At 38.9% G+C, this 25,221-nt stretch overlaps 1 protein-coding gene across 1 annotated transcript; it reads right to left on the reverse strand.

Moving 5' to 3' along the window:
* Positions 1 to 615: 615 nt before the first annotated feature.
* LOC104400838 (chromosome unknown open reading frame, human C16orf52) lies at positions 616 to 19,947 on the reverse strand (the record flags this gene model as incomplete). The annotated part of the gene is made up of 3 exons (XM_010015811.1): positions 616 to 800; positions 6,856 to 7,068; positions 19,878 to 19,947. Coding segments are annotated over 3 exons (468 nt in total), but the record flags the coding sequence as incomplete, so codon positions are not given.
* Between the last annotated feature and the right edge of the window lie 5,274 nt (positions 19,948 to 25,221).

Below are 25,221 nucleotides of genomic sequence, written 5' to 3' on the forward strand. Positions count from 1 at the left end.
TATATATTTATATAAATATAAGGAAGAAATCCCCCTCTAAAATGTTCCTTAGTGTTTTTCTAGAGCTTATGGGGGAGCAGGGGATGTGTCTTCTTGCTCTTACATACATTTAGAGAACATGTTTTGATCTATTGGCTTCTTGGTGCAGTAATGCAAGATTGATCCACATTGGTGCCAAAGGCTTTCCTCATCAGAAGGAAGATGTAAAATACTAATCTCCTAAACAGCGAGGCCAGCCTCACTTGAATTCCTCTGCAACCCTCTGGTCTACCACAAAGTTCATAAATACTTTGACTTCCAAATCGTTAGACGTTAAAGACAGGAACAGTACAGTAACACGGGGCATTATGCTTCTCAGTGTAAAGCATTCTTCACTAGTTCCTATCACAGTGCAGACCTGACTGCATTAAAGTATGCTCAGGAGATTAGTCAGCGTTGTCTGTATTTGGTTATGGGAAAGGCTCTCCTTTTTTTCATCCAAAGTGCATAGTGAGAACAAGTCAAAGATTCCTCTTCTCAGTAAGTGTTTGACAGTCTGATCTAGGCATCCTCCTGAGAATGCAATTCTGATGTCTTGCTCTTTTCCAAAATAAAGTCCCGCAGTTCAGACATTCATCAGCCAGGTAAACAAACTTTGCCAGCAAATAAAAGTCCAACTATTGTAAAGAAAATGGATAAGACAAACAGTACATACGAAGACCCAACCACTGTGTTGTTGGGTAATTTATATGGTTGACCTCCAACTTCACTGATGTAAAATCCTATTGGAAATATTAGGGCTGCCATACAGAATAGAATCACTGCAAAGAAAAGAGAAAAGAAAGAAATGGTTAATGCTGTGTTAAAAGTCTAAATACTTACTTGTTCACAGAGCAGTCCAGAAAAGTAAGCAAAGCATTCTGACCAAACTGAAGAGCTGAGATATTCCAATAACTAACTTGCTTGTAATGACTGAGTAGGCTTTATCTTGCTTTGAAAACATAGAATCATAGAACAGTTTGGGTTGGAAGGGACCCCCAAAGGTCATCTAGTCCAACCCCCCTGCAATAAGCAGGGACATTTTCATCTAGATCAGGTTGCCCAGGACTTTTTAATGCTGATTTTTTCAGTCTTCCCTCAGGTTACACATACTGATGCTTTTTGTTTATTAGTAAGGGACTTGCATGCTGTCCTTTTCTTCCCCTTCTTGTCTCCATCACTAAGAGACAAACAAACTGGGGATGCTGTTCCCTGCTTCAGCTTCCCCACAAGTCAAATAAGCAACAGTAAAATCCACTGGCAACCTTAATCACTGGTTCCTGTGCAAGTCAGCAGTGTTGCAGCTGCTTTTGTTTCCAAAGTATGTAAAACAAATTCAGGAGCTTGCCTGTGCTCTTTGGCCTCACCAGGACAAAGTCTCTAGTCGTTCCAAAACAGGAAATGATAGGCTGGTGCAGCCCCAGTATTTTTAATGTAACTTCACTAATGCTTTTCCTGACTAAATACACATCCTCCAGTTTATCCAGCTACGGTGTTACCTGCCCATAGTAAAAAGTTTTTCTGAGGGACTCCATGTTTATCCAAGATGAATAGTTTATCCCATATATCTCAATGCTTAAAGCTTATGATTTGCACAGCACAGGTCTCAGTTTTGAGGATAAAAGCACTCATGTTCCATAGAAGAGACTAGTTTTGGGCATGATCAGTCTGAATTCAAAACGTGTCCAGGCAGAACTTGGGCATAAACAAAAAAGGACGGTTTCATAAACCATGATCTACACCAGAGCATCAACTGCACTTGCTTTCAGGAAAGGAAAAAAACCCGAATGTTCCACGAGAGGGAGCTCCGGACTCGCTTTTAATGTAGCAACACCGCAGATTATTTGTTAAAGAGGAAGAAATAGAGTACAAACAAAAAACATCTGGCAACTACATAGTTACTACACTCTTGCTCAGTGCTACCTCGTTAGGCTGTCTATTAAAAACAACTGGCAACCAGACGTTAAACACTAAATAATCTAGAAGGTTTTAATCTAGATGATTATTGATCCATGAAATTCCACACTACACAATCTAATTCTTAAGAATGTTTCCTTTTTTTCAGTTGTATCTTAACCAACAGCTGGTCTATCTGAGGAGAGAAAGCTTGGGTATGTGTTTCTTGAGCAGATCTTGTAAGCATAGAAGAGCTCTACCCTTGAGTAGTCCAGAGAACAGAGGTTGATGTGTGATTAGTACCACAACATACAATCAGTATCAGTTTGAACAATATTCTGAGGATAAATCACATTATCATATCTCAGCACACGTCCTATTACATCCAGTTATTCCCTGATGGGCATTACAGTTATTTACAAAAGTTCTGCAACATTTTAACACCACCACACTTACAGGAAATAGCTTCAGGATTCGGAAAACAACCTGCACTTCCAAGATTAAATCTCCGTTATTATATTCAAGAACTACACAGCTGTAAAAGTTCTGATGGACTCATGGATGTGGTTGAAGAACAGATCTTTAATCCTCTCACTGTTCTTTGAGGTGTGTTGGACATACGCATACCAGGTCTGAGATCTGCTGGTGGCACTGTGGAGTGCGTGCCCAGTGTCTCCTTGTGTTTTGCCAAGGGACAGAAGGATGTAGGCACCTCAACTCTCCATCACTTCACAGCAGAACCCAAAAATAACTTCTGTGTGTGCAGAATGCTGATGTGCACACACATGTCAAACTTTCACTACACAAGTAACCAGCCATCTTTTCTCTTCCACTGTGCATCCTCACAGCACACGTTCTGCTCTGAGGGTGTCCAAGCAATTTTCTTAGTGTGGTCTGAATTTTTAGTCTACTAAAATAGCAAATAAAAAATGGATTCATCAAAGTCTCTCTCAGATTACGAAGCCTGGCAAAGGAATTAGGGCAAAGTTTTGACAAGTCATTAAGAAAAGACTGCATGATGAATTTATTTCAATAAGCAGCAGCTAAGGAGCAAATCCAATATAAAAAATGAAGAAACTAAGAAGAAAATCCAATATATAAGTGCTCAGTTAATTAAGTGTATTTTTTTAAGAAGGAGATTTGTAAGCTAGAGGACAGGAAGCCCAAATACAACTTTCCATATCTGGTAGTATTGACTCAGTGAATTTCCAACAACCCATAAAGAACTTCTTCCTCAAGAGTAGTTGCTCTTGATTTCAAATTCTTCCTTGGACAGGAAAATCTGCAGAAAAGACACTTACTGACTACAGTTTCTATTAACAAAAATACTTAGGTAACAAAACCCAATCATTTCTAGACTGCTCTGAATGGTGCCTGTCACAAAAAGATGTAGTTTCTGTAATTCTTCAGCTTGAAATTGTTTTGAGCATACAATGACAACTTAAAAAATCCAGGATACAGCATATTAATGCAAGGAAAAAGCTAATGTCTAGTCTTTAGAGGACTCATTGTAATACCTGCTTGCCTCTTTAGGGATGCGTAACATTGAAAACATCACCTGGTACAAATCTTCAGTAACTCAGGAAGCACTTTATCACTGGGAAACACCAGGGATAGATGTTTACAGGATAGCTATGGTTAATTAAAAATGTGATTACCCTGCCCCATTTTTACTTGCATTCCAAAACCCAAGTCCATCATACTCATGAACATTTAAATCCTCTGGCAAAAGTATACCAGACTCTCTGGTAAGTGCTTGAAAAAAGGTAGAAATATTTTTCTGACCAGCATCTCCTCCCTTGACACACCTCAGAGAAGCATCGCATTCGGTGCTAGCAGACACAGAATTAATTCCTTTTCTAGTTGTAGCAGATGGTCAGAGACCAGAATCTGTGTAAGATGTAAACAGATCTTATGGGAGCTCTGTGAATTCCTCCAAGAGCCAAGAAACAAACACCAAGAAGGAATCTACTCTCCATTACATTGTATGAATTTGGTACTACACTTAACAGGACCCAAACATTGCAGCTAGTTTTGACAGTAACTATGCCCAAAGTGACAATACCTATCACAACAGAAGGAATACTATGATTCTTGGAAGACTCTTCTGTAAAGAAATTGAAGATAAACTTCCACATTTGCCTTTAGAAGGCTTCTGTCACTTGTGCAACATTACCTAGAAGAAGGAAATACCTCTTCTCTCCACAAAGCTGGTTTGCAGAGAAACCAGAAAGACAAGTTTCTGTGCAGTAAAATCACCCGGCTGGGGAAGGATGCAAACACTGTGCAAGTAAGTACTCTCTTGGGATTTTCCTTTAGAAGTGTATACAGGAAAGAGAATTGACAGATCAAACCTTTGTCCTTCATGTGTCCCTTAGCTAGATAGAAGAGACTGCTCTCAGCAATAATTCACATCTATAGGTACATGGTGGAAAAAAAATCTGGAGTCATACAAGATGACAAGATTACAAGCAGAAATTCCATGAAAAATATGAACTACACATTGTCATATAAATTCCAGCATGAACTGGGAAAGAGCAACCTCTTACCAGGCTCTCCTTGCTGCTGTCAGAGTTGCAAGGAAAGGACTAAGAGGATTCCTTTGCCTTTAGATGATTTACTCTAGACCTTGCATTTGAAGGGAATGGAGCTGCCAGTCCCAGAGCTGCCTTTGGCAGTCCCAGCAGACTTCCCTGCCTGCCTAAGATAGCACGTCTTATGTTGTGTTCAGAAAGTTCTGTGGGAAGAATGTCTGCTAGCAGCCTGTGTGAGGCTGTTGCGTCTTGAAATTGCTTGCAGAAGAGATGTAATACAAGTATGTTTTCCCTACCCCCTTCTACATGTTTTCATCTTAAAGCACCAGCACTTCACAGGAAGGACCTGTTCATGGTATTCCAAATTGACTCCACATGGTTTCCTAATACTGATCTACAAGTAGGTTAGTAATTTTTGTTGCAATTTGTCACATAACTTTTTGAAAAATACAGAACTCTTCCTCCCATTCATTTCTTTTTTTCAAAAGTGTTTTTTCTTACAAGTTAAGCAATAGTATTTCCCATCATCATTAAGTGGAATGCAAAGGTCACAGAATTGCTTGTATTGGAGAAGTATACTCAAGATGTTGAATTTTAGAATTTCAGCAATGCAGAGATCATATCTTAACAGAATTATGAATAACTGACTTGCAAAAGAAAAAATCAGTATGTTCCATTATTAAACAAAAAGGCAAGTGCTGAAATAAAAATGTACTTCTATATTTAGTCTTCCAATAATGGATCTGTTGCAAGCCTAAAGAGATCGACAGGGAAAAAATGCCAGCTTTAGAGTACCAGACTTTTTGGCTGAACTGACCACCACAGTTGTAGAAAACTGAAGATGCAGGGATGTTACAACTGGAGATATTTTAAAACATTACAATATGTAAAGCTCAAAATACAAGCTCTGAATTAAGGAGAAAACCCTCAGTAAATATATTGTGGTATTAACTGTTAACGTACAGTACTCCAAAAACCTGTTCTACTCTAGAGCTTTGACTTCAGCTTACTGTAAACATCTTAATTTTATATGGCATTTTGAGTTTAAAGCCTCCCTGCATACATTACATATACATGAAATATGTATACACAAACAAGCGTACTGGAAAACATGGGATGGAATATTCAGTAATACTCGTGTCTGCTATTTTAATCATTCACCAGAAAATAAACTGAAGTCCATCACATGGATACAGTGTTTCAATAGCTCCATTGTCTGCAAGAGCTGCACTGTTAATTTAATATGCTGTGTAGCAAAGTTGCCAGAAGGATGGCTTTGATTGTACAAGTGCCTCAGTGAAGTACCTTTGTTGAAGCTGAGTACTTTTTTATATTATTCCCTTCCCCAAAACAAGGTTAAATCTCATTCATATTAGATATCATTAGATGTCACAGAGTTATTTATGCCTATGTAAACCAACAACTTGCATTTTCTAGTTAGCGTTCACACTACCTGTAGTGGTATGTCTTAATTCAAGTCAATTTTAAAGCCCTCAGGTTTTGAGTTTTTCATGCTGTCATCCCCACCATTAAGGCACCATTTCACAGTTGGGCTAAGCCTGTAACACACACCAAGAAAAGGAAGTTTGAAAGTTATTCCCTTTACTCACTGTATTTTTCTTTTGCATCGAAGTAGCCACAGGACATGCTTCCCTGTCTAGAAACACAGGGCTGCTAGAGAAGGATCAGCTGTCAGGAGTTATGCTAGTGCTTATACAGAGGGAGGCAGAAAAGCACTGATACTCCTCCTTCCAGCTAAAGCACTGCTGCAGGTCACTTAGGCAAGCAAAAGTCTCAGTGCTGTGAAGCACAGCAGATGCTCTGCAGTGGGCAATCCTCCTGCATAGCCAATTAGGATGCAGATACTCTGATTAAAACACCTACTGTGAGCGTGAACAACTGAACCAGCATCAACCCTGAACAAGGTATTCATGAGACACCTGAAGGAGGGATGGATTTCAGACTGTAGTTAGTCAGATCTATCAAACTGCTGCCTCTTCCTTGGGGCGGAAATCTTTAGTCATTCCAGTCTGCTAGGAATAAGCCCTGGATATATGAGAATGGGGAAGAATGAGAGACTATCAGATGTACAGTTCAGGACTGACCTCCTCTATCCCTGCTCATTTTCTTAGGTCAATTAATGCACTGCCCAAGGAAGGTAAAAGGCCTTCTTTTCTCTCACCTTGGGCCCACAGTCAGTTATTCCCTCTCAATCACAGTCACTTAAGATACAAACCCCTTGTTTTTTGAAGAATATTGTTTTTTCCTCAGACGTGCCATTTAAAGAGAAGGAGTGTTTTGTACAGTAAGAGCCCTAAGCACTGCTCCTTAACAACACTATAGTGTTACTTTAGACTCCACCAGTTTATCCTGTATACAGGTCAACTGTGAGGTTGAGGTCACTTACTTCCAGTGAAAGCTATCCAGCGGGCATATTTAGTAGCTTCTCTTCGCCAGTGGGAAGCCACCAGCAAACCACATGTGACAGTTAGTGAAATGATTCCCATAATGATGAAAAATAACGTAGTGACCCACTCAGGAGGCAGCCGTGGAGGAATACAGGTCCTGTCACGTCCATGGATGGTTTGACACTGTCGCACAAGGCCAACTGTGAGAGCACCTGAAAATACATAGCAGAGAGGCAAGTAAACTTTCAAAATCCTCTCTGAGGGGCGCTCAATTGCAAACCAAAGCTCAGAATTCTCCAAAAATAAGGGATTCTTTCTCTGACAAACCTCAATAAGCCTTTCAAACTCAGAGGATGGTGGGGGGCATGCTTTAAACATCTATTTTCATGTTCTTTCATCATAGGCTTGCACAAGTTGAAGCGAGATGGCTGCAAGCTGTATCTGGTTCTTGAGTGGCAATCAAGGTCTAATCAAAGGGATAAAGCACTCCTTTCCTATAAAGCCTGCCAATAGCAGCTAAAGTAGCAACAGAGTTGTATGGAGGATCACTCCCTCATCTGTGAAAGATGAAATAATTTTATAATCAAACAAAATGAGCTGCAGACCCCTAAAATGCCTTTAACTGTCTAATGCCTTTTCCCCTTATCTGTAAATACAGCTTTACTCCTCAAAGTCTTGCAGCAGAAACTGCACTTGATTCATGCCAAGATTTTAAGAACATTAAAAAAAAAACCCAAATCCTTTTCTTTATAGTAACTCTTTAAGAATCCCTCTGTGCAAGAGGCTGGTCTTTTGACAGCTAACACACGCAAACTGGAATATCTACAAAAGATCTATCAAAAAGATCCTAGGAAAAGGATGAGGCTGGTACAGAAACCATCAAGTTTTACATAAAATGAAGTATTAAATAAAAAATTAATCTGATTTAAAATCCAATTCAGTGCTTTTCAGACTCATAAAGAAGCCTTTAGTAAGCTTTAATGTTGATGTTATCTTTATTTGGAAAATTTTAACCCAGAGTTAACATGCAAGATTAAAATCCATTTCTTCCAGTATCTCTTAAACATTAAGTCCTGTATTTCTTATTTTTTCCCTTGTTCTGAACTGCTTTCCTAAGTAATCACAATTGTCCTTTATCTAAATTAGGAGCAAAAAAGACAACAGTGGATAACACTATAGTCAACATTTTTCTCCACAAATTATTCTAAGTAAATGTTACTTTAGTTGACGTGTTTAAAATCAAAAGAGGACAATTTAGAAACTACTGCAGTAAGACTTGGAAGCTTAGATATAGTATGTCTTTTGAAGAAACAACTATCATACTACTTTAACTTCCGGGGGGGGTGGTGGGGTGGGGGTGTGAGGGGAGTAGCATGAAACAAAGAAGTAAGCCAAGAGTTGAAAGGGTAACCAGTCCTAGCATGCACCTCCTAGCATCCTGAAGCCAACTTTACAAGCTCTTCTAATTCACTCATAGAGGATGAGAAGAACCAAGAGCAAAACCACTACTGAATCAGTACTGTTGAAGTGTACCTGTAACCTTTGTTTAGACTACAAATTTTTAGCCCTAATCAAATACATCCTTTTAATTGCGTATATACCAACTGAAAGATTCTGAGATTAATTTTCAGCTAAAAGTTGGAAGTAAACCCTTTAAAAAAGCATCAGTTACAAAACCAACAAAACTGGCATTTTCTACTCCAGATATACAGCAATCACACCATTGCTGAGCACCAGGATTACACAAAATTGAGCCAGAATTACACAAGCAATCCTGTGCAGCTCGCAGACCTGTGCAGTACACAGTTTTACATTAACTGCTTCTCAGTTGCTTTTTCATACCCTGCCACATTTCAATTTTACATCAGCTTCTGAGGCAGAGGGAAGATGTGCATGTGTCCTTAAAAGTCAAGCTCCTTGAAACACACACACGTTGCAGATCCTCATACAAAACACCAAGGAGTTTCCTGTAGTCTGGGGATAAAGAGGCTATTCACTGCAGTATCATAGAACAGGAAATTAATCCCAATCATTCTGCAAGACTAGGATTTAACAATTTTACTATACTTGCAGTAGAAGTCAGAGTTTTTCTAAACTGCAATTCTAATCTAGAGGATGACTTCATAAAAATGACATCACACTCAACAGATGCTTTCTGAGTTCATGTCTCCTGAATTCACAGCAATAATTTAGTGCATTTTTAACTTTGGCAAAAGCACCAGTGATAAGAACCACTGTGCTGGACTCCATTCCATTTTATATTAACAAAAACTGAAGAACAGTTGCCAGAGATGAGCATGTATTAGAAAGAGACAACAAACTGGTCTTTCAGGTGCAATTTGCAGTTTATACTGAAGACACTTTCAACTAATAAGAGCACATTCAACATGTTAGATTCAGAGAGGACCAAAGCTAAGCCCAGCAGGGCTGTATTTAGAGGAAACAGGGGAAACATGAGATAACTCCATCTTGAAATATTATTTTCTGGTGCAATTCTTTTGCTGTCAATGTCTGCTTCTCCAAAGGCTGATTATTTTCTGGAGAAAAAACATAAAAAATCCCAAAACCCCCACAACTGAAGATGAAAAAAAAAAAAAAGAACACGAATCTCTGACTTGTGAATACCATGGTAGCATCCCTTTTGAAGGCACAAGGATAGTTGCAAGAAACTACTCAAGGCAGGGTTTCCTAAACATCACTTCTGGTCCCCAAGTGTGTTGTTCCACTCTATTATAATGAGGGTTTTAAAGCATCAGCAATTAAATTCAAGGACCTGCCACTCTGGAGGAAAAATACTGTACTTTATGGTTAAGCTTTTGCTAGCACATACTTAGTATTTTCTCTTAACTCTGCTTCATGGATTACAAATTTGAAGTAGTTACTCCACATTTGAGGTTTTGAACCCTGAGTCTGCAGAATCTAGGGAGGCAAATGGAGAGCAAAAGAAGGTCTCTGAACTATTTCTAAAGGTTTCACAAATGTAACTGGGAGAAACAACCTCATTATGTGATTGTAAATACATTTGAAGTTCATATTTAGGTTTACTAGACAGGGATACCTCACTTGTGTATGTAAACTGGGCAAAGGAAATTAAACCTCATAGCTTGCTCCCATAGTGACAAATCTCCTGTTGATTGCAGACTTCAACAGAAGTCTCTGGTGTGGAAAAACAGTATTTATTTGTTACAAAATTCAAAAGAAGAGTGGGTTTACACAGCATTTTATTGTCTTGGTCCCATTTTAAAGCAATCAAGCAAACAGTTGCCAGGCAGCTGCCAACAAACTAACTTGTTCCAGAAAATCTTGTTTAACCTTTTTCTAGTCATATCTGTCACTATCATTGAAAGGAAGGACAGAGATACTAAGCTGAACAGTCTCCTTCTGCCTGCAGTTAGCAAAGAGCCCAGCGGTCCATCTCAAGCCAGTCACCAAGTTCTACTCTGATCCCTAGGTAAGAGGCTTTTAGTCGTTCCCTCAGAACAATTCCAGCATAATCACTGAAAATCTAAGCCCCTAACACAGGTATAAACCCAACAGCACAGCTAATGCTAGCAGATTAGGCAGCTTAAAGATGGATACAGCCCCAAACCACATGCAGTGACTAACCACGCCTGCCCATCCTCCACCTCCCAGTGTCCGCACTTGCACAGCCACCGGCAGCTGTAACAACCTGAGATGCTGGATGCTGCTCCCTTTCTCTTGTATGCCTTTCCCTCTAGCTTTAGGACTGGCATTATGCATATCAGTATAGCTAGTGTGAGAGGATTTGGACAGATATTCTACTTACTGAAAACTAGTACTGAGATGAGATTCAGCCTTCAACAAAACAGAGAATGCTGCACTGAACAAATGTTAGTGAAGTGGTCCTTAGTCTTTTCCAGTAAATCTATTTTCCAAAGTACCAGTGCATTTCAAACACATTAAACAACCTTCCAGTAGTGACAGTCTGACTGTAACCAAGACTCCAGTTTATACCAGTGAAAGATTTCATGATCATATTCCTACACTACCCCAACCCAACTCCTCCAGACCACCAGGTAATGCTCATTTTCTGACACTGCGTATTTTTACTTGAATCAGTAACAAAAAAGACTCTTTAGCAAATATTTGGGAGCATCACCTGTTTAACAATTAAGTTTCATAAAACCATTGAGGGAAGAGGGGGAACAGCACCAAACCAGAGAAAGGGAAGCCCTCGTATTATCCCTCCGTGCTGAAGTGCCGCCGCCACTAGCCGACCCACGAGTCCCATGGCGCTGTACCATCCCTCTCCTGTTTCCGTGGTAACTCCAGAGCCACCGAGGAGGAATCACACGCTACAGAGAAACAAAGATTGCTGCAGCCCTTCGCTCCCCCACCTCTCCAGCACTTCTGAATTATTAAAAGTGGCACAGCAATATCACGGCTGGAAAGCAGTAGCATAATGATGGCTGTTCATCTGTTATTCCACTGCTGGAACACGCAGGATAAAACATGTCAGATGGACACAGGAGAGATGCCACTGCCATGAAGAGTTTACCACAGCGTAAGCAGCAACTAATATGGTAAAAGAAGGATGTATTGAATGAGGTGGGGCTCGAATGTTTGAAGGTCACAGAGCGCAGCAGCTACACTGTGGCATAAACATGCAAAGCACAAATCCTCAGAACTGCTCTTGCTCATACAGCTTAGGGCACCTGCTCCTCCTCTGTCCACCTATACAGTTCCCACTTAAAAATACCTGTACTCTTTTCTCTCATTTTAGAGAAAACATTATTCCTTGCAATTAAATGCATCTACAATCCTTCACATTCCCTGACAACAGCTTCTTCACTTTTACCTTCCATATATCAACCACATCCTTAGCAAAATCCTGATTACCAACATTAAATAAATATTACGGGCCAGTATGCCTAGTGAGGAGGTTAAAACACCCAACCATTTCCAGATAGCTTGCCCGCCCTCCCTGTCCTGATGAAATGGTGTGTTTCTGCTAGAAACCCCAGTTGTGACTGCCAAACAATTTCTGCTCAAACAAGATCCTTTTCTTTAGTGTACTGTGGACTTGTTAAACCATCATTACTAAGCAAAGAGCACAGTTTACAGGGTTCCTAATGAGTTGTTGGTCACGTAAATCTTAGAGCACCACCAATATGGCAAGGACGCTGGTAAGTTTTATGTTTTAGTAGCGAGCACAGTTCATGGAGGTACGTTATTTGGGCACACTAAAACAGTCACTGCTGCTGGTTAGGTAACAGTTGCATCCCAGAGAATGACATACATAAAATAAGGGCAGCTCAGTTGGGCCATAGACAAGGACAGGAGGAAATCAAGTTGTTCTTGTAAAGTGTCTAAGTTCTATGAAATTAATAAACTTGAATGGGAAACAATCTAGGTTCATCTAAGAGGAGGAACAGGCTGCAGCTGCCTAGCACATCGCTGTAGCTTGCTACCCAGTCCAAGTGGAAGCTTGAAAGGTTTAAAGAGAACGCAGTTACTTTGTCATGGCAGACCAATTCCCTGTACCAGTGTTAAAGATAACCATCAAGTTGATTTCGGCCACCTTGCCTTTAACATGTCTGCTGCTCCTTGCCTGCAACCAAGCCTCTCTGACAGAAGACCGCTTTCAAAGTGAGCGAAGCATAGCCGAGGAATTCCTGAGAGGAACAAACAACAGAGCATCGTAAGAATAGTTCCAATGCAACTGCCCGTAACAGCAAACAAGGAGGAGGTATTTCTACGAAGAAAATTTTTCAAAGTCATCCAAGGAATTTAGCAGTTTAAGTGGGATGCTTCCCAGTCCTACATATGGAATTTATTTTCCTGCAATGGGCACTTCACGTGATATTACTATACAAAGGGGGAAGACAGATTGACTTCTTTAGGATTACTTATAATGTGTTCTGTTTTGGAGAAAATTTCTATTAATTCTATATTCCAGGTATTAGTTCCGTGGAGACAGAGTACTGTCCCTTCAGCCTTCCCCAAAAGCTAGGGAACTGACACTGGTGATCCTTCCCTAGCACAACCTATGAGATACTCCAGGGTACATACAGTTCATTCTACTTATTCCAGTGTAAAACTCCAGCAGATACCAGGCCCTGTACCCTCTCTTATGAGGAGATTAGTTATGCTTAGACTAAACAGTGCAGAAGGTTAGTGAAAAAGCTATGCTTTTGCAGGATATGCACCACTTCTGGTGAGAAGAGGAAAAAGATACACTATTTTGCTAGTTCGCAAATCTGGCGAGAAAAAAGGATTAACAATACTGGGGAAGACCTCTTGATGCCAAAAGGCCTGGTCCAAGTTGTAATAGTTAAACAAAATCATAAGTTCTCTCTGTACATAACGTCCCACTGAGTGATGCCAACTGGCACAGCTCATAGAATTTTTAATGGAAAAGTAGTTTGTCCTCATCTAAATTTTCAGCCATTGACCCATTAAAGCAATTTAAAAATGTTTCTAACCTCAAATTATGTCATATCAGACCATTTTGTAAAATAGCACATAGACATAAACTGCAGCTAAGAAACTATAAGCAAGTTGAACACCCCTTCTTCCACTTTCTTGCTTAGGTCATTGTTGTAGAACAATATAAAACTGGGTTATACCTAAATAACTATAAAGGGTATATAAAAGGATCAAAATATAAGAGGATCAACTGCCAGTTTCCAATCAAGTATAAGAATACTATATCTGTTACTGCTCTTGCATAAATAATTACTTCTTTTGTGAGGGATGGGGGTAGTTTGAATAGATGCTCTTTAGTACTTATGCCACTAAAATAATTTCGAGGTTACCATGCAAGTACAGTATTCAGGATGTGGCATGATAGATTGATTCTTTTGCTACGGATGTTCCAGTATGTTGTTCAGTTAGTAGATTAAGAGGCAACCAAGTTCAGACTTAATAAATAAGATTTACGAACGTTAAAGGATGATCTAGAGAAAGGCTTAAAAGAATAACAGAGGATTAACTGCAAAGGCACAGAACATGGAGGAGTTCAAAACAAAAGGATTATAAATTATCTTTCCTATCCTGTGTATGCCAGATCTTACGTTTTTGGCATTCACTCCGATTTGTCTCTCAAATAATCTAATAGGTATTGTAACCCTGAAAAAAAAAGCTTTGGGAGTTTCTCACTCTGAAGCAGACCAGATGCAAGATAATTCTTGTGTCCAAAGGATATTTAATGGTACAAACCAAACACCTAAAAAGTATTTATAAAATGTTAAATGATCAGTTTTAATAAAGACTTAGATATACTGGCACAGTCCTTGCTATATCTGCAGTGTGTCTTTTAAGAGCCATTCAAGTTAATATTGCAAAATGGAGCATGTTATTATATAAGCTATTTCTCTTCTACTCCATTTATCTCGTTCTCTGAAAGCAGAAAGCTCTCTCCCTTTCAAACCAACTTTGAAATGCACCATCCTTCCTGCTCTAGAGATATAAAGCACATTTCTCTGTTTCACGAACTAACCATCTTTCTTAAAGATACTCATATTGGCAATAATAGGTGAGGTAATATCCCTAGCTTCAAAGCCAGCTTATGCTAGCTATGAGGAACCTACTAATAGAATGCTATTTAACAATCTAATTTCCAAAGAATTTAATTTATTAGGTACCATTTTTGGCATTCTATAAAACTCCAAAGCTTACTGGCTTTTAAACAGAAGAATTCTCATTCTGGAAGTTTAAACTCACTGTTAAAAGAGTTGTGGTATATGAACAGAAAAGCCTGCCTTGGTGCTGAAGCCCATCTGGTGCTTGAGTTGTCTCAGAAATTTTCAGTTCAGTGTTTGTATCATGCTTAATTCAAACCAAATCCCCCTTCACAAAACCCACAGTCTTCTCCCTCCCTCTTCCCACCCCCAAAGAGGAAAAAAAAATTAAAATCAGGGGCCATCTATTGGGAAAGATCCTTTTGGCTTACACGTGTTACAAAAGTTTATTACTACATATGACAATCATTATAATATACAAGTTTAAAGAGATGCTTAAATTGCAGACATTTAGACTGATAAAATCCAAGTTTATTTCTGAATTCCAACATAGGAGTTTCAATGCCATGCTGCCTTTGTATTGGGATGGGGCTTTTTAATGCTTGGGTTTTGTTTCGCCCTTTTTTTAAATTATATTTAAAAGAGATGGACCACCACACACTGAAAGATCTATCCTCAGGCAACAACACAGGAAGAACTCTCCTGAGGACATACCAAAGGCTCTGTGTATTCTCACACAACACAGCCAAGAAATCTGCCTATGCTAAAGGTATTCTTTTCTACTTCAGAAGACAGCATTAATTAAATGTTGGTAAACAGGATCTCTAATAAGATGCATCCTTCTGGCTGTTTGTTTTCTGACACTGTAAGCACTTTCACAATAGGGTAGTGTTGTCAGTGACTAGTATCATTACAGTTTCTAAAGTGGCAAGAGCCTTGGGGGAGGCGGGGGGGGGGAAGAGAACTTCAAAACAAAACAAAACTTAATGTTTTACTTAGTGTAAGAAGAAAAAAATAAAAAATCCATAGTTATTTCCATTTTCCCCCAACCAAAATAAAGCTCCTCAAAGTTGACAAAACTCACTGCTTAAAAAAAAGAAAGATCAAAGGCAGTGTCAATATTTAAAAGTGATTTTTCTAGTCAGCTACACCAGTTTCATACCATATGTTCAATTGAAAGCTAGAAGCTATGACACCTACAGCTGTTCTGCCATTTAACATCTGATGAGCTTGTGTTCTTTTTAACAGAGTTATATTTGGCTTCAGACAGAGCTGTAAAATGATACCTCTCCATCCAATACACCACACAACCCTACCCCAGTCTTCTCAGAAACGGCCTGTTAATCACTTCACAGTCGCATGGTTGATGCACAGGCTCTTTGAGGCTGGCCATTATCTCCAGGAGCCAGTACATGAGGTGGCCAGGCTGGGTCAGTAATGGCAGCACCAGAATTTGCCACGTGGTTCTACTCTAACACAACCAGAAAACACAGAAATTACGGATCTTCACAGTTTAGTGGATCACCTTACAACGGGTGTCTTATAAGGTGGTCTGTTCACAGGCTGGCAACAAGTGGACTTCATAGCTCTCCATGTTTAATTCCTGCACCGTTTCACCAAGCCAGTTGAGTTTTCAAACTTAAGAGATGTTCAAGCAGATCAGGACAGATATACTAAACCCCCAAATCACACCAAGTAAAATATCCAGTATTCAGAGAGACAAAAATAGGCGTCAACCCTCCTGGTTACAGTCTAAAACATTTTCTCTGGCCTAACGACAAGGGTAGGGAGAAAATTCAGGTTCTGGTCCTGCCCTCAAGATTGTGCATTTTATCAAATGAAATTCAGGAGGAATAAGGATCATCTTCCTCTGTCAGACGTAACCGTTGCAGCTTTGCGCTGATCTCAGCTTGTGGCAGAGATGCTCCAAGGACACCCACTGATCTGGCTCCTCCATGGCCTTATGAATCACCCAGTGGTGTAAGGTGAAAAAAGAAGTGTTTAAATGCCTTTGGGCATTTATATGGTTAGGAACAGACTCGTGCATTTTGGTTGTCTGCTCTGCAAACACTCAGCCTAAATACACCCTGTGAGCACGTAATGCTTTTTTAAAGCTGATTCTAGCTTTATCCTGGTCCACCGCTGAGAGCAAATTTTAGGCTCAGGCTGCCAGAAAGTATGACAGACCTTGCTAAATACAGAATAAAATACTCAAAAAGCAAATAAAGTGCACTAACAATTTGGTGTCAATTTCTTTAATCACATAACTGATGGCAGGATTGTATTTATAGCAATGAAGCCATGAAGGGGGAAGTTTACAGGTAGAAGTAATACGTTTTATTAGAACAACTGGAATAGTTGGAAAATTAAGCACGTTTCTGGTCTTGCAGGCCCTTCCTTGGATACACAGGTTTCCCCCAGTCTACTTACTGGGAATACAGAAGATACTATCTCTACTAGACTTGCTTTATTCCATAAGGCACCTCTGTCAGTTGAAGAATGGCACCTAAAATGTCCCAAGATGTATTTCATTGTAACTAGAGTAACATTGCAAGTAGAATAAAACCTACCCTTAGTTTCTATTCCTAAAGGCACTTTGTAAACGTTGCCAAATCTGTGTATGACATGCTTCTAACAACCAGAAATACAGGTTAAACTGCACTTTAAATAGGCATAAGGTACAGGGCCAACAAAGAATTTATTCTCTACAAGTAATGCTTTAAGTGCTGAAAGACCAACTAACATATAACTTAACTGCATACAATCTGTCCACAGGGACAGCCAGCACAACATTTAAGCCCTCCTCCCCGCCCAGTACAAAAGGTAGCTTGAACTTTTGAGGCAAATTGGAAAAAAAACCCAAACCCAACCTTCTTCTGCAGTAATAATTCTCAAATGTAGGCATTTACTTGCTATTCCTATCACAAGAACAACATTAAAACCAAAGAAGAATGGGAAGGCAGGGAGCATATTCAGGATTTATTTTCTTGTAGGGCAAGTGCTTGTTTTAGAAGCCTCCATAATTTAAAGCCTGAATTATTTAGGCAATTAACAGGTGCTGCCTGTGTGCTGATAACACTTTCTTCCTTATCACAAATCAGCATCTACAAAAATAGACTGTAAGAGTCTGGAGACTTCTTTTTTTTCCCCTAGAATAAAAGAAGACAGACTACTCCTGAACAGTTAAGTGGGCACTTTACTGAAATAAAATACAAATTTATCTTAACAACAGGGGTCAGTCCTTTCTGAACAAGTGGGACTATTCTTAAAAAGCAAGCAGATGTTATACACGGCTCCAAAGAGTATATCTGTTAACATACACAGTTGTTAATACTCACATTGTGAAACAGAATTCTCTCTAATTTTAGATGCAATATAAACAGCCAAGAAATGCTCTGTCTTTATAACTGGCTGCATCTTACTGAACATATTCTTACAGAGAGCATTTAGTTCAGATTACATTGGGCATAAGTCAACAGACTCCCGTCTGTAAAACAGCAACTACTACTTCTCGCCTTCACCATTTTTCATGTATAAGCTTCAGAGTGCTTTTGTACTTGCCAAGTGACCCAGTAATATTCTACTGAAAGAATTTATGAGACCACACTGGAAATTCTTGGCCATTCAATCTTTTCAGGTTTCCTGTACAATCTTGTTGCATAGTTTTAAACTGAATTAAGTGTGGGTTTAAAAAAAACAAAGTGAAACATGCTTCTTCCCACATGAGTTTCTACAATGGAGAATGACATCATTAATGCATGAATTCAGGTGCATGATTACTTTCAGAGCGGAATTCAACCTCAGGAATAAAAAAAAAATAATTCTTTCTTCACTCTTTTAACTTCTCTTCTCCCACAGCATGCAATGCCTACAATGCTCCTCACATCCACAGGCACTGAAGATGCAGTGCATTTTCTCCTCTACAAGAAGAGAGATCAGAATATTCCACTGTAGATAGTTCTGGAGCTGACACTTCCACTGACTCTAAGAATACTGCTGGCTGCTGTCAGTGCTCAAGAAAAGATATCTCTTAATGCTGCAGTTAATAATACTATTTTGTACAGAAAAGAACTGAACATTAAAGCAGATCTTCAACTCAAACAAGTCACCCTCTATATAAAATTCAACCTTTAGGAAACTTCAGGTCCATGAAAACCTTGTCTTCAAGGCCAATCGTCTTCACTGTGCTTTGGTATAAAGACATTACAATTAAAGTCTATGTAGTTTGATACATTAAGCTCATACTGATAAAGTTACAAATAAAACCATTCCCTCTTACTTGTACATTTGTCCTGCCTATCACAGAAGTTAGGACCCATCTCATTTCAGATGTATACGAAGATTTTACTGCAGAAAGCAAGCAGTTTGACCAAGACATCCTAATAACATTAGCATGTATGCCATTAATTTGAGAAGCAGAGAAAGAATCTGGCTTCAAAGCAGCTCTTTAGAAGCATTCACAGCAAAGCGGTTCTGAGGCACACCAAACAATCGTCCCATTCTCTCTTATTCTAATCCCACACCTATTCGTTAAAATACAACTTATATTAAAATACAACTTACTTAAATTACATTGCTGCTAATAGCTGGAAGCAGCCACAGTAAGAGAAGTGGAAACAAGGCAACAACAACTTGGGCAATGAGAAAACAGGAAACCCAGTAAGAAATGCAACACTATAAGCTGGGAAGCTGGCTCAATGATGAGCACTACAAAAGTAAACTACTTGACTTTACTGCCTATGACCACTTGCATTTGATTACTAAATTCTTGGATGTACCAAGCTCAGAGACAACTCAGGCCTACTAATGCAATGTCCAAACAACTACACGAAGAATTGCTCCAGGTAAAGACCTAATGTGAACTGTCCTTCAACTGGACAAATACTTATTAAACATATAAGTGGGTTAGTAATCATTATACCTTGAGAGACTGTCATCCTTAATAATCCCAAAGCGCTCTGTAATTTATGGCACAGATCTGCAGTTACCATGAGGCTCCTGGGTAGCAGCCAACTGTTGCTTATCGCACTACGTTGTGTGGATAGGAAATGCTGGCTTCTAATACTGTAGTAAATCCCTGGGAGGCTTTTGATGCCTTCACAAGGGAGCATTTTAGTTCATACCAAGGACCCAGACATAATAGACTGAGTATGTTTTGCTCAAAGAGAGGAACTAGACTCCACGTACCCTGAGGAGTTTTGAGCCTCTAACGCTTAGCAGCTAGTGTTTCATACTGAATTAGTTCATCCCACAGGCAAACTATCACAATCAGACTCTATGTTTCCTAAGGTACCAGAGACAGACAAAACTTTTGTAATCAACTCTACTTACAAAATTAAAAAAAAAAAATAAATACAGGTAAATACATCAAACAGGAAATCAAATGTAACAGGAAGAAACCAAGAGCTTCAGCCTGAAAAAGGATATAACTTATGACTATTAATTCCATACAGATTTCTGTGGAATTAGGCCAATATAAGTACTTTGCCAGTCAAATGCTCTAGCTTGTTTCCCCTCTCCTTAAAATAGACACGTACCCTGCACAGATCCTCTTCTTGGCCATATCTCCAGTTTTTCAGATCTGTGTGTATCTCCATCAGTCAGAAGCTTTGGGAAGAAAAGTGAGATTGAGCAAAGCAGCTGGAGCACACATAAGGGGATTGCTGCAAAATTACCATAGAATTTTTTCCTGCATATAGCCCCCAATAAAAACAAAAAAAAAATAAAAAAAATAATAAAAAAAAAAGACTCTTGTCTATCACTAAATTTTTGGGCACTGTGAATTACGGTAACAACTTACAATTATGTAATAAGAAATGGATTTTAAATTTAGAATTGTATAAACTACAAATCTATAATAATTTATAATTTCCCCAAATTACTTTATACAAGAAATAAAACCAGCCTTCATATTGTATTTGTTCCACCACACTACAAATGTAATTTTGTATTAGATTTTAAAAACCAATAGCAGCATTTAACCTCTTCAAAGGTCACTATTCCTTCTCTTCCATAAGTCACTCTAATTGCCTTCTCCTGAAGTACACAGGTATCAACCATTGCTGGAAAAGGATTCAAGAACTAGGTGGAAAACTCCCAGATAAGATTAAAATACTACATCCTGCAGCTGTACTGCAGCAGACAGGAAAAATTAGGTCTCTCTACTTTGTTTTAAGACTAGTAAGAAAATAAGTGAGAAAAAGTTGAGCTGTTGTGAGGTACCTATAGAAAAAAAAAAGTAGGTCAAGCTTAAAAGTTTGAACTACTGATCTTTTTTGCTTTGGCAGATGTACAAATGGAGTTTACATAATGCTGCTCACATGTAAGCACTGGCTGGAAACTAAAGGATACGAACGTTTCTAATAAGCCTTGGTCATGACTGGGATTCTTTTTTTTATTTCATTTCAGACAGTTTTAAATCTTTGTTTTGCAGTACATACTACAGAATCCTTACTTTTAGGATTCATATATTTAAGTCACTCTTCTATGTCATATTGTAGGAACAAATGTAATACACGTAAAATCAGCTCTAATTTGATTTAAAAACTCATCGCAATTAGTGGAACGCGGATAGTTCCTGAAGCCACAAAACCGAAGTCTCAACAAGGCACCTTTCCCACAGTTTGTACTGTCTATAAAGCAGATTTACAACTACATACTTCTTGAGTAAAACATAGGATAGACAGAAAAAAATTGTATCTGCACATACTGAATATAATTTAGTTCTACAGTAACTGTACATACTGCTGTAAAATAAATACTTTAAAAAAAAAAGTTATTCCAAATACCTGACACTCAAGTACCTTAGCAAAAACACCTCCTGTCAGAAAAGACAAATTAAACACCCATTTTTCTTAAGATTTTTCTTCTCTGTTCAATAAACTGTGATAGAAAACAGAAGTTAAAAAAAAACCCCAAAAACATCAAAAAAGCTTTGCTGCCAATGCTAACAGAAGTTTCTGTGATGAAGATAGCACCTCTATTGTACAGAGGAAGAAACTGAGGTACTACCACAATAACTTTTCCAGCATTGAAAGTCAGTTGTGCCAGATGCTAGATTTGAAAGGTAAATACCGACTCCCAGATCTGTACTCTATAATCAGGTATTTCTTACCTAATTCTTTAACAGTAACTAGAGAATGAGGAATTCGACAGGATTTGGTAGGAGGCAAACTAATAATTTTACACCTTCACACACTGAAGAAAAAACAAAACATTCACCTAACAGAAGCAGTATTAATTTGTCTTTGTTAAAAAGCAGATGTAAAACATCAGTTCCTCCATGAACAGAAACAATTGGCTCTCTCATCTTGGTTTGGGCAGGCTCAAATAACCAGGCCAACACAGCACTCTCTCATGAGATTCTTCCTACACTTAAAATAGTTCCATATGTTTAAATGCTGAGTGGTTGAGCAAGCACAAAATTAATTCATGACAACAATGCCTTACTATTGATTGTTCTTGTGCCTTAAGGCCTGGTCAATGACAGGACCCAAGCACAATGCAAACTCTCTGCTTTGTCAGATTTTATGTCCACGTAAAAGACATCTACAGTCACAAAGTGAAATGTTATTTTTAAAGATGGCACTGACACTCCCAGTCCAGGCACACCTATGACAGGCTGCTCTCATTATTCAGATTATATGGGGTTTAGATTTTTTTGTCAGTCCTTGCTAGCTCTTTCTTGGGTTTTGTATTGCTCTTTTTAAGGCGCTGGCAACATCTCTAAAACACAAGTACCGTTAGCAGGTTCTGCACCTTAAGGCAGGTCCCAATCCCCTCACAGTCCAGATCAGCGATGTATCATCACAAAGGACCACCTTTTCCTCCTTGCTCACACACCTGTAAGCATCTACCATGAGGAAGGTATTCTCCTAGAAATTATGTTCCAGAACCTAATTTTAACACTCCGATGTTCCGAGTGTTAAACAAAACATTATCTAATTCGCAGGACTGCACAAGATTGCTCTATAGCACGATTTCTCCACAGAGGAGCACTGTACATTAAGAGTTTCTCAGCACAAGCCCTAAAGGGCAGAAATAAGTGGCCATATGGCATCCTAATTTTTACATATGACTACTTTTTCAGTAGACAGCTGCATTTAGAACAATAATGATAGCTGGAATTCAGGTTTACACCCTCTTTGAAGTTGTTGATGCTTTATTTATTCTACTCTATCTATTCTACTTAGAAATACTGGTTCATTCAAGTCTCTCCATGTGGTACAGGGCTTATTCCCTGCATAGTCAGTGCTCCACGTAGAGAAAAATATTTCCGTGGCACTATGGTCTCAAGCTCAGCATGAACTAGCAATCACTGCTTGGTCATATCACCTTATGATACTTCATTAAGCTGATGCCATCAAAGCTACAGTTCCTGTTGGAACTGTGGAGCAAAATACCTCAGGAAGAGCTATCACATGCAGAGGAATAGCACTGAACAACAGTAATTTACCACTCAGTACTAGACAACTTATTTCACAGGAGCAGGGAGTTAACTGCCTCAGGAGGAATGGCTTGCTGGGTATAGCTTCCTCTTCTATAAGACAATAGATACCACAGAATCTGGAATCACACTTCACAAATATAAAATGCAATTGAGTATGCAAAACAAAGAACTACACATAATACTTTGGAAGATACGTGGAAAGGCAGCATTTGTTAAAAAGAAAAGACTATTTAAAATGAATGGCGTGTTGTAGATTCACAATTTACTATCATACTGCTGCTGCATGGCATGGTACAGAAGGCAGTTTAAATTAAAAGTATAATTCCTGACATAAGTGACCTTGATGCTTATGTCACAGATGCAAGATGAAATTGGAAGCTCTGCTGAACACTAGGATCACCCAAGTCAGCACTGTGTGCAGACGCTGAGTGGCCCTGCCATAATATTATACTCTCTGTCCCGCTGTGGTGCATATATCAGCATAAGAAGATGTGATAAACACTTGCTTTAGAAGTTACCCATCAGGGTTTAGCACCCTTAAATTCTGTCATCCATATTAACTTAATGACTGCTATAAAAAAGGTACAAGTTGTTCTGTAAATTGGAATCAAATGAACAATCATACTACATAGGAAGGGATGACTAAGTCACATAAACAAAGTGAAAGCTTAGCTGTCTGAGGGGGGATTTTATTTGATTAAATTATCCTCTTGAATTATTTGACCTATCCTAAAAGCATTTCAAATCATCAACCCTCTACATATACAGCTTTTAACACGTCTAATTTCAACTGTGCTTACTGTTCACACCCTTTTCCCTAATGAGAGCTGAAGCAACTTCTATTCCTCCTTCTCCCATATTGAAGACAAAATATCAAAATCATTAAAGATCCTCCTACACAAAAAAGGAACACAGGGAGACAAAACTATCAGCTTTTAAAGTTCATCATAAAAGCTTAGAGGTACAAGAGCAAAATTCACTACTACTGAAATCAGTGGGAACTTAGGCATTGGTTTAAATTAAAGGCAACTCTGTCCTTATTTCTCATGTAGAGTATCAGTTTGACAAGAAAAGGATGTCAGCGCAAGAATGCTGAGAAGCCTCTGGTTTCCAGACTGGAGTTATCAGCCTTCTGTACCCGCACAACACACATAACGAAACCTCACTGACAACTCTCTGAAAGAAAAAAAATCAATTTAATTTTCATCTTTCCTTTATAATCTTAAAGCTGTATCAAATACCTGAAACCAAGTTAATGAGCAATTCTTACAGAACTACATAAAGAAAAAGCACCCAATGGAGACTTGGACCCATGCCCACAGATGTGTAGTTCCTCTGGCCTAAAGAAAGATAAGCATCTGAAACCTTCAGTGATCTCAGCTGTAATCTTTTGCTCATAATTACAATGCTGGAGAGGAATTTTTATAGCCAACATTTTTCAAACTGTAAAACTTATCTTTAAGAGCAAGATTTCAGAGACTAATCAGCCCTTCCCCTGCATTGATTTCCCCAGAACATAAGCTCCTTAAAAAAAAATAATTTGAAAACAAACTAGATTTTTCAGAAAAGCATTAAAGCCACTGTTTTATTTTGCCATCCAATTTAGCAGAAAATCATTGTTACCTCTGGAGTAAGATGTACATGTTGTTTAGCATTCAAATCAGATTTTTTTTTTTTTCCTTGAAGCCCAGGTTCCCAACCTTAATGGCTGCAAACAGCTCTGAATAAGCCAGTGCAGTGCTGCCTTCCCAGGTTTGCCAAGACCTCTGCTCTATGCAATTCTCAAACAGCTGCCGTATTGAGACAACCAGGCTGTAACATGCTGCCTTTCAGAACCCTGAGGACAGCAGCCAAGCAAAGAAACAGTATTACTCCCCTTTCTCTGACATGTAGAAGCAGGAACTAGAATAAACCCCACAGGAGATGAACCTAAGAACCCAGAGGTAAAGCAAAGAAACATTTTCTTTCACCAAATAGATTCTTTCACCAGCTGAGAGCAGGATGCTTCAAAGAATCTGTACTTCTTAGTGGCACATATGGAAGTTGGATGGCTTGAATGTGGTCCAAGCAGATTAGCCTGCTGAGAGTGCCTGAATCTCTCTAGCAGCTGGGATAGGGTTTACCATCAGGACTGTGTCCTCCTGTGCCATACTTCTCCACAGCAGTCTCTGGGTAATGAATGGCACTCATAAAAGCATTTATCTCATAATTCAATACTACAGTGTTTGCTACAGGAAGTCCTTGACTCAATGGGCATCCTCACACTTCCTTTCTTTACAGTTTGGGCAAAAGGCTCATTTTAGGTCTAAGTACTGGAAATACACATTTATATTGCTTTCAACCAGACATAATAGAGTGCATCAAATCTCACATCAATAAAAATCTACAAGAGAGTCATTAAGGAAGGATGACAACTAGCTCTCCTTTACGAT

The sequence above is a fragment of the Nestor notabilis genome, unplaced genomic scaffold (genome assembly GCF_000696875.1).
Source record: "Nestor notabilis isolate BGI_N333 unplaced genomic scaffold, ASM69687v1 scaffold2676, whole genome shotgun sequence".
Lineage (NCBI taxonomy): Eukaryota > Metazoa > Chordata > Aves > Psittaciformes > Psittacidae > Nestor > Nestor notabilis.